General features: G+C 46.7%; 1 protein-coding gene and 1 long non-coding RNA gene across 4 annotated transcripts; both read left to right on the top strand.

Moving 5' to 3' along the window:
* The first annotated feature begins 1,378 nt into the window (after nt 1-1,378).
* LOC146513391 (uncharacterized) lies at nt 1,379-2,616 on the top strand. Its single transcript, XR_014875019.1, has 3 exons — nt 1,379-1,723; nt 2,020-2,122; nt 2,231-2,616. It is a non-coding gene; the product is annotated as an uncharacterized LOC146513391 (long non-coding RNA).
* A 1,559-nt stretch (nt 2,617-4,175) lies between these two features.
* gramd2ab (GRAM domain containing 2Ab) lies at nt 4,176-22,542 on the top strand. 3 transcript variants are annotated; one of them, XM_085165860.1, is made up of 12 exons: nt 4,176-4,866; nt 12,718-12,831; nt 17,137-17,194; nt 18,456-18,528; nt 18,843-18,946; nt 19,137-19,235; nt 20,332-20,403; nt 20,477-20,536; nt 20,607-20,742; nt 20,813-20,906; nt 21,026-21,127; nt 21,293-22,542. In XM_085165860.1, the coding sequence occupies exons 2-12, from the start codon at nt 12,725-12,727 to the stop codon at nt 21,339-21,341; spliced, it is 954 nt and encodes a 317-aa protein (XP_085021986.1). In that variant the 5' UTR covers nt 4,176-4,866; nt 12,718-12,724; the 3' UTR covers nt 21,342-22,542. The 3 variants fall into 3 exon arrangements, with proteins under 3 accessions (XP_085021986.1, XP_085021985.1, XP_085021987.1); XM_085165859.1 differs by having other exon boundaries at nt 4,178-4,872; XM_085165861.1 differs by lacking the exons at nt 4,176-4,866; nt 12,718-12,831 and adding an exon at nt 13,527-14,922.
* Nucleotides 22,543-22,721: the final 179 nt, after the last annotated feature.

Raw genomic sequence — 22,721 nt, 5'->3', positions numbered from 1 at the left:
TCAATGGCTTTCCATTGAGCATCGTAGGAAGGATCACACCAGCATATCATAGGCCTTAATTGTGCTGCCCAATAATATTCCCTAAGAGAAGGTAAGCCCCACCCCCTTTTCCTTTGTTAAATTGTAGGGTTTTAAATCTTTTTCCTTGCCATATGTATCTTGACAAAATTTTATCCCATTTATTAAACTGTTTCTGGTTCATTTCTATTGGTAATGTTTGAAATAAATATAATAATTTAGGAAGAATATTAATTTTAATTGAGTCTATTCTCAAACATAAACTTAAATATGGAATTAGATTCCATCTTTTTAATTATCCATGAGTTCAGGTGGGGTGGGCTGCTTTTTGCACCCTTGTGTATAAGATCAATAAAGTTTTTGGCCAAAGTATTGATCTCCCTCAGACGGTGGAGTCGAATGTTGTTGTTTGGCTGCTTCAGGCTCTGAGGTATCCTGGGAATAAAGCGCGGACACAGCAGATGTGGGGCAACACGTTCTCCCTAAGCGTAATATTTTACGCTAGGTGACAAATCGTTTTAGGCCACAGAGCTGTTAGCATCTCTCCTTCTCTCACACGTGTGCAAACAGACGATAACTCCCACCGAGGGTGATGCTGGCTCCAGGGGAGACGGAGATTACCATGGCAACAAATGTCTTGAACTGGCTGGACAGGTACGTTTCTGTGCACCTGTCGAGGTTTTAATGCCTTTACGTTGTGTAATCCATCATTCAGTTGTGTTTTTGTTCTTTACTGTAAATTTGAGGAATGGAAATGAGCCAGAGTTCACTTCAGACTTTAAAGGCACCACATTGGACTGTGAAACAGCCTGTTTCAGTTTAAGTTGTTGTGCATGCTCAAAACAATGTTCTGTCTCACTCCCATTTCTTCCTGTTGCCTGTTGAAGCTGTTAAGATCCAACCATGAAAAACAGGATTTTTTCAAGTGGTCTTAAACTTTTGATCGGGACTCTGTCTACCTTCCTTCTGTCTCTCTAACAGTCCCTGCATTTAAAGTCCCGACTCTAACGCACCATCCCCCTTTCTCCTCCTTTCGGCAGCAGCACAGTTTCACCCTGTTAGCCAGCAGCACCGGAGCGGTTCATTGATAACCTGACCCATCCGGTGTGTTTCACTGCTGTTTCCCAGCAAGGCTTCAGTTTGTCTTCTGTTGGATTATTTTACCTGCAGGCCTGTGTGATGATGTTGCTGCTGAATCGCACACTGAACAGCTGTAATCTCTTCTCTCTGCTGTTAGCGTGTTTTTGTTTTCTCCATGATGCAAACCACTCTTGTAAGAAAAGGGGAGGGGCTTGGAGAATTTCAGACACATCTCTTCTTTACTCAGAACTTTCTGTCAAGAAAGAACAAGCCTGTTAGCATGACAGGAAGTCGAGATGATGAAGATGGTCCAGCCTTCAAACTAAGACGCGTGATGTATAAAAGTCTGTTTGAGGTTCCTGCTGGCACCATGCACTGTCTGCACAAGCTGCTTTGTCTTCGTCCATGTCTGCGAGACATCAGTGAGACATCAAATATACCTGATTTATCTTAAACACCACACTGACTTTAACTTCTTCTTTTATCAGAGTTTGCAACGGGAATCTTTCCTGGAGAAAAAGCTGCGGAGAACTCGATGCTGTACGTGGTGTCAGTGCAGGACAACGAGGGTCGACGAGGGTGGAGGTTTTCTCTTTGTGCTCACTGGTGCACGCTGTGGCAACTCGTGAGTTTGATTTCCTGTTCATCGAGTTTATACAAAAACATTTTCAAACTTAGATCTGATGAATAAATACAGGTTATTGATGAGGCAGGTGTTATTGTAAAGGATAATAAAAGATGATTAACTTTAACATCATCAAATATTAATGACCTTTGGAATATGTAACAACAAACCTGACAGCTGTTGGTTACAGCACTGCTGACATTAGCCTGCATGTAACGACTGCTTGCTGAGAAATCAAGAGATCAGGTTTAAAACAGTTTAAATTTTAAATTCCCTCTCGCTGATTACTCCCTCAGAGGCCTCACACACGTCGTTCTCGGCAACCACAATCTGAAGAACCGTAAAATCCATGAAAATTACCAACACGTTGGACTTGGTAATGACATCGTGTTACTCAAGGTAAGTCCATATTTATAAGAACAACAGTTTCATTTGACGTATTTGTGGTATAATTATATTTTGAATAAACGCTTCTATGTTTCTATTTTTACTCCATGCTGTCTCCAGCTGTCTGAGAAAGTTCGATTAGACCACAGAGTACAAACAATTCAGCTTCCTGCTGAAATAAACCTACAAGAAAATCACGTTGTCATGTGGCTGGATGGTGAACCTGTCGATGAGTGAGGGTGGTGGACACGTCTGTCATTGATCGACACGTCTGTGAGGAACAGTGGTCTGGTCTTCCTGCCAATGTTACCTGTGCAGGTGGATGTAAGTTTTCTGTGCTTTCAGTGGAAACTTGTTGTGTTGACAAACGTATAAAAAAATAATCTGACAAATTAAAATCCTCACAGGGTGATTCTGGTGTGCGACGGTTTGGCTGTTGGTCTCGTTTCCTTCAACTATTACCGTAACTGTAACTACCTCGATAAACCCAACGTCTATACGGACGTTTCAAAGTACCGTAGATGGATCGACGAGGTTCTGCGCCAGAACCCTAACCCAGAACTTCTGGCAGGTCAAGTAGCACAATCTTTCACGTTTTGTTGCAGGAAACTTTCCACCTTTCCATCATGTAAGTTTTTATAAATGTCATCAGTTTGACAAAGAATTTTAGTTTCACTTATTTACTCGGGTCATTTTGCTTCCACGTTGGTTATTTTATTTTGTTTTTCTCTTTGTTGGATTTTTTTTTTCTCGTGACTCTCAGATCCTGTTCATCAGGATTCATGTTTCCTCATCCTCACAAATGCCTCTGAAGATAACTGAAAAGCTTCTGCTTGATGGAATATGAAGAAATAAAAGCCAATATTAAAAAGAGTGTTTTGTTTAACGCTAAAAAATCCAGTTTTTTGGAAGTTTGTTTGATTTCTGATGCAGTGCACTCGCTTGGCCACACGGCGGCGCTGTTGAGTTGTCAAATAGCTCAACAGAAACATTTCAATTCAATTCAATTTTATTTATATAGCACCAAATCACAACAAAAGTCACCTCAAGGCGCTTCATAGATACAGAGAAAAACCCAACAATCATATGACCCCCTATGAGCAGCACTTTGGCGACAGTGGGAAGGAAAAACTCCCTTTTAACAGGAAGAAACCTCCAGCAGAACCAGGCTCAGGGAGGGGCGGGGCCATCTGCTGTGATTGGTTGGGGTGAGAAAAGGAAGACAGGATAAAGACATGCTGTGGAAGAGAGACAGAGATTAATAACAGATATGATTCAACACAGAGAGGTCTGTTAATACATAGTGAGTGAGAAAGGTGACTGGAAAGGAAAAACTCAATGCATCATGGGAATCCCCGGCAGCCTACATCTATTGCAGCATAACTAAGGGAGGATTCAGGGTCACCTGGTCCAGCCCTAACTATATGCTTTAGCAAAAAGGAAGGTTTGAAGCCTAATCTTGAAAGTAGAGATAGTGTCTGTCTCCTGAATCCAAACTGGAAGCTGGTTCACAGAAGAGGGGCCTGAAAACTGAAGGCTCTGCCTCCCGTTCTACTTTTAAATACTCTAGGAATGATGTGGAGTTTGTTTTTCGTTCGTGCCGTTTACAGATGTCCACTGAACGCATCACGTGCAGGCTGGGATGATGGTGGTTTCTAAGGAAACCATCCCTGACTGTGTTTCAGGGAAAATAAAAAACATCCACTTTAAACACCTGACGGAGGGTTCAGGTTAACATCAGGTGTCTGACTCACCTGTGACAGGTAAACCGGAGTGTAAGAGACCCACAGGTGCATTAAGTCTTCAGGAGGTTGAACAACAAGAATTTAGTCTTCATGAATTCACAGGCCTCCTTTAAGTCATGACACCAAAGCACAGCTTTAACTTCTGTGCAATGAAACACACCTGTGTCCTGGAAGTGATGTCACAGTGGCTGTTTCTTCGCTTCCTGTTTGAGGTGAAGGCACCTTGACGACTTGTTATGCTCATGAAGATTTGACCTCTCAGCCCGGCGTCTCCAGCCTGGAGGAGGTCCTGAGGGTCATCATGTGGGCCGAGGTTTGATGGTTGGGATGGACTCACCTGGGATCGGGTCTCCTCCTCTACTCAGATTCCTTCTGCTGAACAACCTGCTGGTCGTTTGAATTCACTTTAAAGCTTTAAAACTTTTCTTCTTCATTTTAAAAAAGTGCCGGCATGTTAAAGCTGCACTCAGGGAAGGAAATGTGACTGTGATTGTTAATCCAATCACATCAGTCGGGTTGGCTCGTCACACATCAGGAGGAGATGCCACCCCACTCCCCGCACCTCTCTAAACACACCTGGGCATCAGCCCCTCCATCAAACAGAAATGATTTAACCAAAAATGTGATGATGTCATCAGGTGTGTTTCAGAGACAGTGGATCTGATGAACGGTGATCCAGACAGGTGAGACGCAGACAGGTAACAGGTGATGATGACGCAGCAGAAACATCAGGAACATCTGTTGGTTGGATTAGAAACCGACAGAGAAACGTTTTTAAATGTCACGAGTGAAACCCGTTTAAACACTCAACTTTCATTCAGGCTTTACTTTGAAAGGCACTTCCGCTCACTTCCTGCACACGCTGTGTCGAATGCTGCCAGCGTGACTGCGCAGCTCGTGCACAGAGAGAGGGGAGCGCCCTGTGTCGGTGCTGAAGGACGGACTCAGGGACCGACACCGGACCGACCGGGACTCCGGCGGACGTGATTGAAGACCGCATGAGCCTCGCAGGTAAAGGTGAGTCTGTGCTCGGAGTCACGCGCTCGTGCTGCGGGGATTTGGTTTCTATTGTTGAGTCTATTGAGATCTTATTTTAATATTTTCCTTCATAAGTGATAAACTGCTTTATATGCAGCAGCTTTGTTTCCATAGGTGTGCGTTAATAGCACGTGCACGCGTTAGTAATCACATTACTGCTGTAATAAACCGGCTGTTATGGATACGGACTGAACCAAAGCTTTAAATGATGTCAGATATCAATGAAACATCTGATTGAACTTAATGTGAGTTTGATGCACGTGAACGCGTCAGGCGGAGGTAACCCTCCACCCTCCTCCACCTAAAATCTATTTAAATAAATAACTCACCAAAAACCAGCAGATATGTTACAAACACCACCTTAAATAAAAGATGTGGTCACAGACTGTATATAAAAGATGGAAGCATCAACAGACTGTATAAAAAAGTAGAAGTAACCACATGACATCACCCATCTGTGAAGCCGCCGTTTAAGCACTTTGACCTGACTTTTGTTTCCACATGTGATCGTTCACGCCTCAACACAAAATCCACCAAACTAAGCCAACAAACCCCGGGCTGTTTCACAGAGGAACCAAAGAAGCGAGCTAACGGGCGCTCTCGGGCTCGTCCTTCTACACAGAGACAATGCTGCTGGGATGTTAAAGATATGAAGGAATGAAGGAGAGAGGGAATGAAAAAAGTCAGGAAGGATGGAAGACAGGGGAGGGAGGAAAGAAGGAAAAGGAATCTGGAGGGAGGACGTGATGATGTAGGAATGACCTTCAGAGTAAAAGTTTAAAGTCGCAGATTTTCAGGGAAAACCTGATTTTGAGCTCATTCAAGAAGCACCCGTCTTCAGCCTGATCAGCTGTGCTTGGTTTGCAGAAGATGAAGTAATCAGGTTACACTTCATTATCAGATTATCAGTAATATGATTGGATCCCGGGGTTAATAAAACAAATTTGAGGTTTTACAGTCAGAGTTGTTCCCGCGCTGCGTTTCTCACAAAGAAAAGTGTCGGCCTCTGAGGTGTCGTGCTTTACATTTGAAATAAAGACTCAGTGAGAAATACAGATAACAACAAGTGTAATTTCCACCTTCATGAAAAGCTTTGCACAGAAGCTCAGGAGGGTCTGAAAGAAAGAGTGATGAGGATTTTATCAACATGAGTAAAAGTAGAAACGAGGAGCTCCTTTTGTTGCTGTGAGGCTGTGGGGTTGTTGTGTGAGTCGGCCTCTGCAGCGCCTCACTCAAAGAGGTGTTTTGTTTGTGGTGCTGGACACACACACACAGACACACACACTGAGGCCTGCAGGGGAGGTGCTGCATGCTAATGACAGCGAGGCACAAAGTTAATGCAGCTGCAGAGACAGAAGCTCACTGTCAGTGTTGGTCTGCAGGACCAAATCAGGCCCAGAGCTGTTTAAATGTCTCAACCTGCAGTTTGTTCTTAATGACCAGCAGGGGGCGACTCTGATAGCAACTGCAAAATTGCATTTGTCCCGTCTTCCTGGTTGCAGCAGATGGCCCCGCCCCTCCCTGAGCCTGGTTCTGCTGGAGGTTTCTTCCTGTTAAAAGGGAGTTTTTCCTTCCCACTGTCGCCAAAGTGCTGCTCATAGGGGGTCATATGATTGTTGGGCTTTTCTCTGCAGTAGGACTGGGCGATAAACTGAGTTTTTTTAAAAATATCGATATATTTTTATACGAGATATAAGTTGTGACAACATCCTTTATATCGATATAGTTACGTTAAAATTATAGTTGTGGAGCCGCAAGTTTGCCTCTCTTTCGTCCACTTTTGTCTCAACGCTGCGTTACTCGGCCTCCCCTCCTCCCCCATCGCTTCACCTGCAGGCAGCAACAACATGGATACAGCAAATCTCCGTTAACGAGTTACTGCGCATCGCCCCGTGCGTGGGGCTGGACGGCATCAACGTGTTAACAAGCTAACCGCGCTAACAACATGCAGCCCAGAGGTGCTGCACAGCCTAAAATCCTTTCATTTTCTCAAAAGTTGACAGCGCGCCTTATGTGTGAGTCCTGGTTGTGCTCACTGACCGCGAACCTCTTTTCTGTGGAGCACGGCGCTCAGCAACCTGTCAAAAAATGTTTGAGTACGACTTTGCTACGGAGCCGCACCGCGTTACAGCCGCCGTAGTCCGGAGCCTCGCGGAGTGATACGTGCTGTGCTTCAGCGTAATGTTACCGTACTGTGCGTATAAGGACCATAAATGGCGCCTGTTCAGAGACGTGGTTACGAAGAGGATTCAAACTCCAGGCTGTCGGTCACGCAGCAGAAGTTAAGAACAGAGCAGCTGCTTGTTATTCTGCTCTGCGTCTGTTAGTTTACAGTTTGACTGCACAGTTGTGAGCTCTTTGTTATGCACAAAAACAACATAGTTTTATTTCATTTATGGAGCATTATTATTTAATAACTGCTGATCATTTATTTCTGAGTAATTTCTTCATGTACGTCTGCGCTGTTTGTTAATAAAAGTGCCTGTGTGACATCTGGGACACAGCTGTGACTAAACTCTGTTTGTTCTGACTTTATGGCTTAAAAATAAATATGGAGATACATATCGTATATCGCCATCCAGCTAAAGAATATCGAGATATGAATTTTGGGTCATATCGCCCAGCCCTACTCTGTATGTGTTATTGTAGGGTCTACCGTACAATATAGAGCGACTTGTGGCGACTGTTGTTGTGATTTGGCGCTGTATAAATAAAGTTTGAATTAGCGTGTGACTCGAGCGGCCAGCAGAAAAACTGCTTCTGGATTAGCTTCATGTCTCAGCTGCATTTCTGTTGAGAAATGAGAATAAAACCTCTCGAGCTTTTGTGCCACTGCTGTGTGCCACATAAAATCGGTAATAACGACGGCCCGCTAGCATGCACTACCAAAAATAGTGCTTTGCTGTGTGTCTGACGGACGAAAGCTAAACCAGTTCCACTGAAGCTGCAGCATTTTTACAAACCAGTTCAGGTTCATCGTTTCATTCAACGATCCGCTTTCACTCTTCTCGTTCTGCGTTGCCGCCGTGCTTTTTCCGCCACGTGCGTATGAAAACAAAGGCACTGTGCATGTGCGTTTTACCCATATTCTATCACCATGTTTCATTTTCTTATCGTTGCCCAACATCACACCGGTGTTACCATGAACGGTATGATGTGGCGCAGCCCTAATCCAGAGACTATTTTATTAAAGTAAAACATGTTTGGGATTCTAATAAAAGTAGAAGTTGTGCATTAAAGTCTTGCTGTTGGAAAGAGCCCTGACTCACAGCCAGCTCCTCACGCCCCCACCTGCACGGGTTAACGTGCATCGTCGTGGTGTGCTCGTTCTCACCCAGACGGTTTCATTTTGGTCTCGTCTGACTGAACAAACAGCTGTTTGTCTTCACCGAGCTTCTCTTCAGGTTTCGTCTTTCAGGCTTTTTGTACCTCGAGCTTTGCTGTATGCAAAGTCTTGCACGCTATCGGAAACACCACTTTCCATAGATAATCCGGAAGCTCGGTCGATAACACTTAACTGTCGTCTCATCAGCGTGAGGTTTCGGAGTCATCATTCGATGACACGGCTCTTCCTGTTCCTCCACCACTGCTGCATGAAACCGATTACCAATCTTTTTTTTAGAAAGACAAGCTGTTGTGCACATGGGTGCAGGGTTTAGAGCTTCACACAGAACCTGCAAACTGTTGACAAAATGCAAATTAGGGTCCAAATGTTTAGATAAAACACTGGCTTAAAGGAACAAGCCGAACCACATCCACCAAATGAAAAAGCGTCCTTTTCAGGAGCGTAAAAACCGAGTGATGGAGTTTAAGTATCTCAGTTTTATGTTTGCAAACTGCATCGATCGATCTTTCTCTTTGTGCCCTCACCTGTGCCGATGCCACCTGTGCCGATGCCACCTGTGCCGATGCCACCTGTGCCGCGACTGAAAGAATAAGTGGCAGAAATGAGATTCCTCTGCGTATACATGACGTCACCATAACCAAGAAAACTTTAAAAAGTTTCCTGTGTAGGTTTTTCTCAACTGATGAGTCAAAACAAGTGAAGTCAAGTTGTGCCCTCACCTGTGCCGATGCCACCTGTGCCGATGCCACCTGGGCCGATGCCACCTGGGCCACGGCTGAAAGAATAAGTGGCAGAAATGAGATTCCTCTGCGTATACATAACGTCACCATAACCAAGAAAACTTTAAAAAGTTTCCTGTGTTTTTCTCAACTGATGAGTCAAAACAAGCCACGTTTAATCAATCAAAGCTTTGGCTTTTTCAAGAAGTACCAGAAGAAATCTGAGCATCCAACTGAAGACCTACGTGTTCTTAGAACGACACTCTTTCAATAAAATCTCCTCCGAGGGTGTGAATACCAACATTATCTGCGATCTTTGAGTGATTCCTGGAAAACAACCTGACTTTGGTTTTGTTAGCATTAAGAGCCAACTGTTACTGTGAAGCAGCAGCTAGAAGAGGTGGACAGGTTCATGTACCTGGGTTGCACTTTTAGCAGTGACGGGGACGTGGAGCATGACGTTAAGTGCAGAATTGGGAAAGCATGGGCGGCCTTTCAACGATTACGACCTATATGGATGACCACCGCACTGCCTTTATCAACCAAGTTGCAGCTCCTGAAGACCATCGTTATACCGACGGCACTGTATGCAGCGGAGACTTGGAAATCAACTGCAAAGATCAACCGCCATCTTGACGTCTTCCAACAACGTTGTCTTCGACGGCTGCTCAAGATCACATATCGGGATCGCGTTACCAATGAAGAAGTATATCGCCGTGCGGGAGTAGAGCCGCTCCATGTCCAAGTCGCCAAGCGTCGGTTCAGATTTGCCGGTCACATCCTCCGGCTACCGGACCCGAGACCTGCCCGTGTCGCGGTTCTGTGGAACCCGAAGAATGGAAAGAGACGGCGAGGAAGACCTAAAATAACATGGAGGAGGACTTTCCTTGAAGATTTACGTTCAGTCGAACTGTCATGGGATGAAGCAACAACTGCCGCGATAGACCGAGTTCGATGGCGTTCTCTTGTCGCCCGATGCGCCGATCGCGAGGATCTAAGTCTAAGTAAGAGCCACTTTAGACGGCACAGTAATGCCTGCAGCTGCCGAAAGGAAGCCCGACAACCTGATCCAGAGGTGAGCCAGCCGAGTAAAGTCTGCATAAAGGAGCTGCATATTCTTTCTTATATTATTCATAAAAAAGGAAAATAAAACAGGGTCTAGAGCGGAGCCCTGGGGGACGCCTTCATCTTCAGGAATCTTTACTACATCTGTATAAACACACTCGAGTTTTATCTCCTAACAGCAGAGTGTCCTTCCCGTCCACTTTGTTACCATCAGAGATGCTGATGCTCTTCATAGATCCTGGTACTTTAGGTCCACACACAAAGTTTGGATTCAGACGGCAGTTGTTCAATTCAATTCAATTCAATTTAGTTTTATTTATATAGCGCCAAATCACAACAAAAGTCGCCTCAAGGCGCTTCATAGATACAGAGAAAAACCCAACAATCATATGACCCCCTATGAGCAGCACTTTGGCGACAGTGGGAAGGAAAAACTCCCTTTTAACAGGAAGAAACTTCCAGCAGAACCAGGCTCAGGGAGGGGCGGGGCCATCTGCTGTGATTGGTTGGGGTGAGAGAAGGAAGACAGGATAAAGACATGCTGTGGAAGAGAGACAGAGGTTAATAACAGATATGATATATATATATATATATTGTTCAAATCTGAGAGGTCAGAGGCTGCTTTCCAGATTTTAGGGATGATATTATTCTGGATACTCAGATTAAAAATTTGAACAATCGGCTCAGAAGTAAAGTCAGCTGACTTTTTTGGATCAATAGATTTCAAAGCTTTATGGATCGCAGTAATAGAAATATGTCTAAAGACAAACGGGTCCTTCAAAGATGGTTTAGAGGAAACGGCGACTGCAGAAGAGACAGACAGAGGAAACATCCCTCCGCCTTCAGTGATCTGCAGGATACGGCGTCCTGATGCTCGGAGAGGCAGGTGGTGAAGTTTGAATGTGGCTTTTGAGGAGTTTTATTTTCTTATCGTTTGCATAGATGCAATTCACCAGGAGCCACGATGACACAGAACGAGCTGCTCTGTGTGCAGGTCGGACGTTTGAAGACATTCAGACGGTTTCCTTTGATCGAGCTCTTCATGCTCTGAAGAACTGACGCAGGTGATGATGACGATCATTATTCTTCTTCACTCTGCTGGAGCGGCTTTGCATGAGTCACAGTTCAGAATAATCCTTCTTTATCTCATACTGCCCCGCCTTCAAAGACTTTTTTCTGATTGGCTGGTCTGTGTAAACAGCAGGTTTGAATCTCAGATGGGTGGAGCCTCTCTGTATGACATCACACAGATGCAAGAGTAGAAAAAACTGTGATAAACGTGTTCAGGCCTGCAGGAGCTCGTCGGGAGTCATGTGACAGGAAATGAGGAGAAAGAGGAGAGTAGCACTTTTCCGGTTGTTGCACCAGCTGAGGTGTCTGACTCCATCATCCCGGGGGGGGGGGGGGGGGGAGGAGGAAAAGGAGGAAGAGGAGGAGGGTTCAGCACCAGCTGTCAGCCGAAGCAGGTGAAAGAGTGTAAGCATCACGCCTGTTACCGAGGCAACTGCAGTGCGTTCCCACCTCCTTCGGTGTCACGGCATGTTTGCACGAGTCGACTCAGCTGCATGATGGCTTCTCTGAGGTTTTATCTTCATTTTCTCTGAATATATCCTTCGTTTCAGCGGCCGTGGCGGTGGAAACGTTCACTCACATGTGTGCGTCATATCTGAGAAAAAGCTTTTCTCCCCACAGCGTTAAACCCCCATCTTTAAACCCCCATCACCAGGAAACATAAAAAACTGTTTTTGGACGTTTTCTGAAAATGAGGAAGTGATCGTGCTGATGCTGAGAGGAAGTGTGTTTAATGTGAAATCCGCTGATAACTCGAGCAGCGCGTCGTGTACAGATCCACTGTCTGATTGACGCGGTCCTCCCATCGCCCTCCTCTCTCTGCTCTGAACATTAGAAACATTAGAAACATTAGAAACATTAGAAACTGCTCGTGTTTGTTTGTTTGAAGAATAAAAGTGAACCCACATGATTTCATTCGGCATCAAGCTGCTTCCACCTCTGCTCACAGTGAGCCCGCAGACGCCATGAAGGAGGCACACGGCAACAGAATGATGCCAGGGCAGAGGGGCACTCTGGGAAATGAAGTCACTGCAGTTCTTTTCATCACAATCTGATTTTTGCACGTCGACGATGTCGGTGTGAGGCTGCGACCTCGCTGACTGTGTTTCCACACACACACACACTGCACGTGAGAAGCCATCTTCCTCCCCCATCGTGCTGTTGCCATGGCAGCACAGGCGTAACGTGTGGTCCTTCAGATCGAAGGTTTCCTCTGCAGCTCAGCTGACCAATCAGAGTGCACCCTCATGTACACACAGTCTGAATCCTGGATGATGTATCATCTGTGATCACAGCTGCTGATATGATAGGAAACATGCATTTTTCAGAGTTCCTCTTACCTTTCACAATAAAAGCCCTTCACATAGACACTGTCAGAGGGAACTAATGAAGCCACTTGCTAAAGTGATTTCTGCTCTCTGGTTACTTGTCATGAAATAAAAGCCTCTGATAAATAAAGAGGTTTTGTTGTTTTGGTAAAGACAACAACAAAAATAAATGTAATAAAAATGTTTGTTTTCATTTAAAAACTAAAATAAGAGTAAATAAGACGTGACGGCGTGTTTGTGTGCGACAGCTGCACAGGTTCGTTTCTTGATGCTGTTTTTCCTCCTGACTTTCCAGGGTGGTGATGATGATGTCAGAGCAGCTGGAGCTCAGTGATGATGTAGGTGTCCTGCCCCCCCATGAGGTGGAGCCCCCCAGGGAGGAGGATGGACCCTGCCCCCTACCCTTCAGGTGAGAAACTGCAGCTTGTTCCTGAGTCTGAGTGCAGGAGGACGGCCGGACGCTCGCTTACACTCAAAGTGTGAGCAAAACAAGGAGGAGCCACAGCCTCATTAGTCCTGACAGTGTGTGTGTGCGTGTGTGCCTGTGTGTGTGTGTGTGTGTGTGTGTGTGTGTGTGTGTGTGTGTGTGTGTTTGGCAGCAGATTAAAGCTGAGGAGACGTGCAGCAGAGACAGTCGGCAGTGAGAGGAAGCCTCAGTGTCTCTCACTGCGCTCTTATTCCCGTCACGTATGAAGCTGCAGTCACAGTGTGTGTGTGTGTGTGTGTGTGTGTGTGTGTGTTTGCACCACGTGCAATCAGCTCACGTTTCCAGGCAGCAGAGAAAGCCGGAGAGGCCAAACGGGAGGAAAACCCCAGAAACACTCTAAGGCTACGTTCACTCTGCAGGTCTTGATGCTCAATTATTTTTGATCAAATCTGATTTTTTTGTCTGCTCGTTCACACTACAAACACAATGTGACAGCAAACGCGCTCTGGTGTGAACGCTCAAAGCGGCAAAAGAAGACGTCACACACAACGCGCTCTGTTTAGACCCAGACCAACAGTATGTTTGACTGATGGCCTTAATATAAAGACTTGTTTTGGCTTTAAGTTATAAAGTTATTTTATTATTTACATTTGGCCTAATAATGATCCTTATTGCTGTTGTTTCTCCAACGTTGTTCCCAACACTTTCACTGGATGGTCAGGAAGCGTTCACGATGTCCGGCGCTGATAATTGGCGTCTGTCTTGTGTCGGTGACGTAAAAGACGGATTTAATGCGACATGACCATCAAACAGCAGCTTTCTGAAACATCAGATATGTATCAGATTCAGAACCACATATGAAAGTGACCCAGATCAGATTTGAAAATATCGGATTTGTGCCGTTCACACTGTCACACCATGATGGGATAGATGGTTGCAGAGGGTCAAAGAAGTCGGATTTGATGCGCTTTCACCTGCAGTGTGAACGCAGCCATAGATTCACTGGAGCTTTCAGACTAACGATCGTCCCTGATATAGATGTAAATATGAAGACGATTGTATCTGAGGTGGCTCTTCATGTTAAACATGAGTTCGTAACGATGAGCCTGCAGTTTGTACAGTAATCCTGCTGCTTGAACTCTCAGTTTGTCAGTTTTTTCTGCACTACGATCTCTGTGATGTCAGAGAGGGTGTGGTTGTTACCGGAACCAGTAAACAGAAACAGCTGGAGGAACAGTTTGCAGGTCCGTCACATGATCAGGTATAAAAAAACATCTTAGAAAGGGAGAGCTTCACCAATATGCCAAAAAGTGGGATGAGCAGACGTGGGCGTGGCGTCCACACCTGCAGGTTAAAGCTCCATCACGCAGAGAAGATGTGATGACGGAGGCGAAATAGCGCCGTCTCCTCTGGACCAAAGCTCCTTTAAAACTGATCTCTGACCCATCCAAACATGGACGCCGCGTGAAGAGCAGAGGGGTGTAAAATGTTTTTGTATTTAAGAAATAAATCGTTTGTTCCCGTGCGTCTCACGGAGCCTCGTTTTTGAGGGAAACCTAAAAGTGTGTCGACTAAACCCGGCTTGGCTCCTGAACAACAATTTTCTAATCTGTTGTGCGGCGTGAACACGTCCTCCTCTCTCTGCCCCACTTTCCCTGCACGCTCCAACAGTTTGCACAGTTACTTCTTTTATGGCGTTTTCAGTGGGAGAGGGAAGCGTGCCAGTCTGTCGGCGCTGCAGCGGCCAGCTCGTTAATAACGCTCATCAGCATCGCTGGCGGTCAGACCTCCTCCTCAGCTCGTCATTTGTTTTCCTCTTTGCATAAACCTCACATGCACCCCTTCCTGCCCACGGTGCATTTACATGAGCAGGAAACCTGACACGAGGAGGCGTGTGACCAAACTGCAGAGCTGTGTGTCAGAAGGTGGATTAACACCTTCGGCTCAGCGCTCCACGCTGATGTTTCCTCACTCTTCATGTTTCACGTGACCGGTCAGACGTTTCTTTCCTCGCGCCGCCGTCAGCAGCCGAGCAGGAGTTTCTGAAAACATGGGAGACGACAGACGTGACAGGTAGAGACAGACTCAGCTTTGGATCGCAGAAAAACTTCCTCCCATCAAATGTTTAAACTATGTGAATTTTCGTAGTTTTCAGTCAGTCGTTGTCGTGGTGACGATGATTTTTAATGATTTGTCTGTGATTTATGTCTGAAATCAGCCGCAGACCTCGTGTCTGTTCAGTTAGTTTGGATTCGAGGATGAAAATCAGCTGACAGTGAAACTGTTTGCAGAAAACGACTGAAGAGGATCATTAATGACGTCTGCAGGTGTCTGTCAGACACGAGGGTTTGAAACGGCGAGGTGACCTGAGGCTCAGGTGTGTCGCTTCGATCAGTGAACATCTGTGACCTCCAGAGTGTTCACAGGTGCTCGGGTCCGTCCTCGCCGTTTGACCGGCCGTCACTCGGCCCGCGGCTCATTTTCACCCAGCACAGTGTTTTATCTGTGCTCACATTTACTTTCTGCTCCACTTTGCATGATTCACAGCTCAACATAATCCTTCTTTAACTCAGAAACAAGCTGTTTTAGCTCCTCCCCCTTTAAGCCAAGTTTATTCTGATTGGCTGCCCCTCACAGACAGCGTTATTGTTTCTGACAGAGGAGCTGGAGCTGCACAGAGCGTGGCGATGGCTCCTCGCGAGCCTCGGCCCGGCTCGCATGAGTAAAAGCTGCTGCAGCTCGAGGAAACATGCAAACGAGCAAAACGTGACCAGCGTCACCATCCAGCGCTGTCGAGGCCTCGGGGGGGGGGCGCACGGGGCAGGTCAGGTGTGTCTGTGGCCACAGTCAGCTGTGAGCGGCTCACTGTGGAGATAATTATTCTAATTAGAGTCCTTTGTTCTCTCTGTACAAAAGTGTGTGTGTGTCTGTGTGTGCGTGTGTGTGTGTGTGTGTGTGTGTGTGTGTGTGCGTGTGTGTGTGTGTGCGTGCGTGTGTGTGTGTGCGTGTGTGTGTGTGTGTGTGCGTGTGTGTGTGTGTGTGTGCGTGCGTGTGTGTGTGTGTGTGTGTGTGTGTGTGTGTGTGTGTGTGTGTGTGTGTGAAGCACCGTCCTGCAGTTAGAACAGGACAGAGGGCTGCAGGAGGGAAACCTCACCACTGTACGCCGGGAGGTTAAACTCCGTGTGTGTTGGACCGCGATGACACGTCGCGCTGTGATGAGTCACGAGAGCTTTGAATTTCCTGTCCGTTCACGTCTGTTTGGATGAGAGACGCCTCTCCCTGAAGATGCTCACACAGGCAGTACAGTAGTTTCTGCACAGAGATGATCCCAGAAAGCACAAAATCAGTACGTGGAAACTTACTGATGATCAGTCAATGCACTCGATTACCTGATCATCAGCAGGTGAGAGCACCTGAGTGGAAGCAGGAGCTTTGGAGGTTTGCAGGAAGGACGTCAGCGGTGATCTTAAGGAAGCGGCTGTTTCTCCTCGTCAGCAGTTACGAGCTCGTTCCCTCTGAACGGGCCTCCTTCACTAATATTTGAAACGTTCAGACTCTGTGTATCGTTCGTAACCATCAGTCCATAATGCCCCGCCCCCATTTCTCTGTGTAAGGAAACAGGTGGAGCAGAAAAACTGGTGACGATAAGCTGAGAGAGAAGCAGCTTTGCAAAGCGTTTCTACGGGAGTGACGACCGTTTAACAAATGAAGGAATAAATTAGTGCTGAATACGGTTTCCCCTGAGACACAGATGATTGATCCTGTAAGGCGGCGCTGAGGAACGCCAGGCCTCAGGGGCTCCTGCAGGTTTTAGTCTAGATTAGTTCTGTAAGTGATGAATCCAGCAATGGTAGGAGTCATTTTCAATGAAAGATAAGAACATTTAAGACATGATGAGGTAAGGGTTAATGGAATATGTTTAATCTGAGTGGGGCCACGGTGCGAACCCTGAACACCGTCATGGTGAAGCGAGAGCCTGTTCAGTGTTCACTGAAGGAGGGAGGAGGAGCCGAGTGAACCACGAGCTCCTCTGAAGAGCTGCTGCAGAGCTCAGAGAGCTGTGCATGAATAAATGCTGCAAACATCGATGAGGTGACCAGAACTCGTCCACAGTGATGAGACGGAGTGACGAAGTCACACAGGGACGATTTGTAGTTGTGTGCATTTCCTTCTCCGGTGTGTTTGTCCTCTCGGGGACTAAAAGGAGAACGTTTGGTGTTTCTGAGCCGCTCCCAGAAACTGCAGTTTGTGTTTGAGTCTAACCGAAGGTGCTGCTGTGTCCCGCAGGCTGCAGCTGATCGACGACTTGTCCTACGAAGACGTGAAGAAGTGTTACAGAGGATCGGTGAGTAAAACCTGCCCTCGCACAGAGCAGCAGGAGTTTCAGAGCTCCAGAGATGACAGCAGGAGTCCTGCAGGAGTCTCCATGGGGACGGGGGTGTGTTTGTGGGCAGGATCCACGTGAGTGGACAGAAAAGCTCAGGCGACCATCAGGAAGCAGCAGCAGCTCTGATCCCAAAGTTAGTTTAATGTTTTAGGCCCAACGAGGCAGGATCAGAGCCGGCGATGGAGATCTGGGTGTCGAGCTGCCGCTGACTGTTGTTTCAGTCTTTGTTGTCTCAGACAGGAAGGGGAAGGCAGGAAGTCTCCGTGGGGCTCGCAGAATAAAGCCGTACAGGTGTACGGGGGCAGGGCGGCGTGTACATGATGTAGCGTCTGACCTACATGCGAGGAACCCAAACAATGCTCCAGAAACACGCCGCTCGGTTTGTGGTCAGCTGAGCTGCAGGAAGCGCTCAGATCTTTTGTTTCAGGTGACACAAACTCAAAGCTGCTTCCCGATCACGCCTCAGGAATCACCGCCAGAAAATAAAACCAGAAACGGGATGGGGTTGAGCTTCTGGGATTATCCCGGTTTTCCATAAATAATACACCATGAAATAAAACAACATCTGGGTTTTTCCCACTAAAATTATCCAGTCAAATAACTTCCTGTTACCATAAAAACGTCCTTTTATTTCAAGTGGAGGAAACAGTGCTTATTAATAACAGGAAGTGAACGTCTCAGTTTTCACTATAAAATGAATTTCTGACATAAATGTCCCATCAAACAAATAACATGAACCTTTTTATTACAGATAATATCCAATAACAAATATCCTGTAAATAACAGACAGTTTGATGTTTGTTTGAACATTTATTCATAAATATACTAAACCAGCTGCTCCGATCGTAAATATTTACTCTAATAAAATAAACTTTATTAAACAGGCAGCTGGTTATAAATCACTAACGTCACAGAGACAAAATCACATTTTCTGTTTGTTTTCATATGTAAATAATAATAATAGGTGCCATTATATAAAGATTTTGTTTTATTAAATGAAACTATAAACATGAATCTGTAGCTGAATAACTGAAGGTTTCCTGATTAGTTTTTTCACTATAAAGAAAATGTTTCAAACTATAAAAGCACAAACTCTGCGTCTTCTGTAGACAAACAGGAAACGAGCTGCACGTCCTTCAGTCGTCATGGGAAACCTTTTGAACCTGTTGTAAACGCTCGCCATGCAAACATGTAATCGTGTGTTTTTGTGCGTCCACAGACTGTCAGCAAATACAACTCTCAGTACCACAAACTGTTCCAGGCGGTTCCTAAAGAAGAAGTCCTGATGAAAGGTACCGAGCGCAGCACTCAACGCCGGCTTTAGCTCACATGTGGTCGTGTGAAACCGTCGACTCTGTGAAATCATTATTCAGTTCCTGCTCGTAAATCTCTCAGGCGCTGGTATCCAATCAAGTCTGTGATCGTGTCGATAGCATGTGTCTAAAACAAATGGCAACAAATTCACACAAACACGCCTGAAACAGGAGAAATAAAGCAGACGCCCGGTGTGACAGTTTCTGTTTACCCAACATGTCTGATCTAAACTGCGTCCTGACATCTGCTCGTCTGTCTGTTGTTACGTTAACACGATGCGCTCTCGCCGCAGCGTATTCCTGCGCTCTGCTCAGAGACATCCTGCTGCAGGGGCGGCTCTACATCTCCAGGAACTGGCTGTGTTTCTACGCCAACCTGTTCGGCAAAGACATCAAGGTGAGCGATGACATCACCTGTCACGTGGCCACTTTGAATCAATTCAGTGAATTCATTTAAAGATATCCCGTTCGGGGTGTCTGTCGTGGTCGTGGAGCAGGTGGAGCAGGTGGAGCCGGTGCCGGGGTTGGACGTCTGACCTTCTCACCTGAGAAGCTCTGACTTTGTGCGTTTGTGTTTCCTGAGGCAGGTGTGCATCCCGGTGGTGTCGGTCCGGCTGGTGAAGAAGCACAAGACTGCGGGTCTGGTGCCGAACGGCCTCGCCATCACCATGGATACAGGACAGAAGGTATCCCCGCTGAGCTGTCCAAGCGTCATGTGATTAATGAGCTTTCTCTTTGCCTGCACCAGATGCAGAGTGATGATGTCATCACTCTGCATCTGGTGCAGAGTGATGACATCATCACTCTGCACCAGATGCTGATGTCATCACTCTGCACCAGATGCAGAGTGATGACATCAGCATCTGGTGCAGATGCTGATGGTGCAGATGCTGATGTCATCACTCTGCATCTGGTGCAGAGTGATGACATCATCACTCTGCTCAGAGTGATGACATCATCACTCTGCACCAGATGCTGATGTCATCACTCTGCATCTGGTGCAGAGTGATGATGTCATCACTCTGCACCAGATGCAGAGTGATGACATCATCACTGCACCAGATGCAGAGTGATGACGTCATCACTCTGCATCTGGTGCAGTGATGATGTCATCACTGCACCAGATGCAGAGTGATGATGTCATCACTCTGCATCAGTGATGACATCATCACTCTGCGCAGTCAGAATTATTCAGGCATTTCTGATCTGCACTCAGATTTTCTCAGAAATGACTCCGAGATTCGTTTAAGCGCCTGTAGAGCGCGCTCTCCTCTGCCACCGCTCGCACGCCGAGCAGGCGTTTGTTGGAGGGTCACTGCTGATGGACGGTGTGTCGCCGTCTCGCTTTCGACCTCTTAAGCCCCGAGCCTAACTGATCTCCTGCCTTTTGGCGCCGTATCAGGGGGCGTTGGGGCTTAAGCGGTTAAGAGTTTGTCTGTTTCTGTGAGATTTAAACCTTAAACATGATCGTGTTGTTCCGATCAGTTATGTTGAAGATGGAGCTGAAAATGAAAAACCGTCACGAGCTGCGAGTAGTTACCTAAATATGGGATCACAGATACAAGAGGAGGAGGAGGAGGAGGGCTTCTCTGATTAGAGGAGGATGGTTGGATGATTCGATTGGTGGATGATAGAAGGATGGGTGGATGCTTTAAATCTGCTGCTGGAGTTGGTTTAAATGGAGGATTCAGAGGGCGGCGCCGAAGCGACGGTCCTGTCTGGACCTCGCTGCGATTGGGCGAGCTCGCTCTGACCGCCTTCTGTCTTTGTCTCCGTCCTCAGTACGTGTTCGTGTCCCTGCTGTCCCGAGACAGCGTCTACGACGTCCTCAGGAGGATCTGCACCCACCTGCAGGTCGGTCCACATTCAGCTTCCCGGTAACGAATGTTTGATACCGGCTCACCTGGCGTCCTCTGTGTGTGCTCAGGTGAACGGGAAGAGTCTGAGTCTGAAGCAGTACCTGGAGGAGCCCAGCTCGCTGTCCATGGTAACGGCCTCTCCCGCAGCGTCTCTGCTTTTTACAAAGGTGTGTCTCTGAACCTGCGTCTCTCTGTCAGGACGAGTTTCCAGAGGTGCTGAAATGGAGACGGAAACCGTCGCTTCCCGCCGTCTCCTCCTCGCTCCCCGATTTGCTGGGAAACTCCACCCCCAGCCTCGCCGCCACCACCACCTTCAGTGCTCACACGCTCACAGGTAGCCGCGTGCATCCGCCCACATTCAAAGGTAATGACATGTTTACCCGTGTCCTCTGTCTCGTGCGTAGACTGCAGCCTGGAGACGGAGAAGATCCTGCTGACAGAGCCGGTACCTGAACTGGGCCACGCAGAGTACCAGCTGCTCAGACTCTTCATCCTGCTGTGAGTCAGAACCAGCAAACAGTCGGGTCTTTTGTCTGCTGATTGGAGGAGGAGCCTCCGGGTTCACTGCACTTCTTCACAGGTGTGTCAGCTGTTTGTTACCTGTCTGTCTCTCTCAGAGTCTTCCTGCTGGTCCTGTCGTCCTGCTATCTGGCCTTCAGGGTTTGTCGTCTGGAGCAGCAGCTCAGCTTCCTGAGCAGCCAGCCGACGCTGAGAGAGAGGTACGCACCTGTGCAGGTGTATTCTCAGAAACAACACTTCAGGTTTTCAAATCTTCCATATTTGTGTAAATGATCCTTTTAAATCAACACAGCTTGATGCTCTGTGGTTGCATCGTGGAGCACACCCATCGCGTATTCACAGAAATTTGCATGCGGCTTTTCCAGGTGTGGAGAAGTGCCCTGCTGGCTGGCCAATCAGAAGACAGGAACCTGATCCTGCAGCCCGTCAGCGTGTGAGGAGAAAGTCTGCTTTTTATAGAGTTAGCTGTTGGTGGTGGAGGAGGAGGAGGGAGGAGCTTCAGCGGCTAACATCTGACCCCTGCCAGCACCCGGTTAACATAGAGATATTACAGTAGTCAACACACGCAGCAGACTAACCTTTGACCTCTGGGACAGAAATGTCGGCGTGTGCATTGCTGGGTCAGTCAAAAGTCCCGAGAACTGAAAATGTGTTGTAGGATACACAGAAGTGTTCGACTCTTTTCCATCACCATCACCATCACGGAGGCGTCTGACTGGCCCACACATCCAGCCTCGCCGTCAGCTGCTGGAAGCTGGAGAAAAGCCCAGATTCATGATCGAGCTCAGACCCTCATCACAGGACTCAGCCATAAACTGTAAATAAAAGACAGACACAGTTACTGTAATGTTTCCCGCCTCCATGTTGGAGTTTTTAAAGCAGAGACGCGCCCCCCTAAATCCCTGCCCCCTCCCCGTGCCCCCTGACTCTGAACGTTGTGTTAACAAACTGATGTTTGTGTTTCCTGAAGCCGACTGCCCCCTGCTGGTCATTAGAAAGAATGCAGGTCACAGGATCTGCTGTCTTTTATGTACAGTCTGTTGGCTCGTCACATAGCTCATGTGACCTGGGAAGACGTCGGGATCCCGAGCTGAAGAAGGAGAGCTCAGGGGTGGACGAACAGCTTACAGAGGCGCGCAAACACCTGAGTCGAGCCGTCAGGTGACACACGATGAGTAGTTACACATGTTAGGAAGGTTTCCTGCCATTAATCATCTCCTCAGTGTTACTCAGCATAGAAGCTCAGGATTAATAAACTCTCACATCACTGCAGCATTAATGACAAAAGGTGTTCCTCATTATTTTCTAATATGCACACAAACAGTATCTGACCTCGCTGCTCACCTTTGCATTCAGAACTGCAGCGACTGCACCATGATGACATCACCATGATGACATCACGCTGGATTGCTGTGTTACATTAGGGCTGTAGCATCAAGATTTGAATGTTTTTCTTATCGTGCAGAGAACCCGAATCCATCTTTGTTTAATAATATTCGATCAGGCTGATTTGTTGTGTGATGAATGTGCACAAAGAACAGCCGCCAGAGGTGGACGTCTTTTTAATAAATCATGTAAACAAGCTGAATTTACTATTAAAGCTGATGTTTTCAAATGTGCTGTGCATTATTTCATGACATTATTATTATTGCTCGTGCAGCTCGTTCTGTTGCTGCTCATTTTCAATAATTCCAGGAAAATGGTAAGAAACGGTTTAGTTCGTGGCATATTCTATAATTCCATTTTATTATTTGGTTGTAAAACATCATAATTTGTGAGGTGAACATGTTTGAA

The sequence above is a fragment of the Neolamprologus multifasciatus genome, chromosome 7, assembly GCF_963576455.1.
Source record: "Neolamprologus multifasciatus chromosome 7, fNeoMul1.2, whole genome shotgun sequence".
Taxonomy (NCBI): Eukaryota; Metazoa; Chordata; class Actinopteri; order Cichliformes; family Cichlidae; genus Neolamprologus; species Neolamprologus multifasciatus.
Note: the sequence above shows the minus strand (reverse complement) of the source record. Positions and strands in the feature narration are given on the sequence as shown.

Coding starts and splice junctions, on each gene's coding strand:
- gramd2ab (XM_085165860.1), top strand. CDS start 12,725: ATGATGATGTCAGAGCAGCTGGAGCTCAGTGATGATGTAGGTGTCCTG. Junction 20,537..20,606: donor AGCCCAGCTCGCTGTCCATG/GTAACGGCCTCT, acceptor TCTCTCTGTCAG/GACGAGTTTCCAGAGGTGCT. Junction 20,743..20,812: donor CAGTGCTCACACGCTCACAG/GTAGCCGCGTGC, acceptor TCTCGTGCGTAG/ACTGCAGCCTGGAGACGGAG.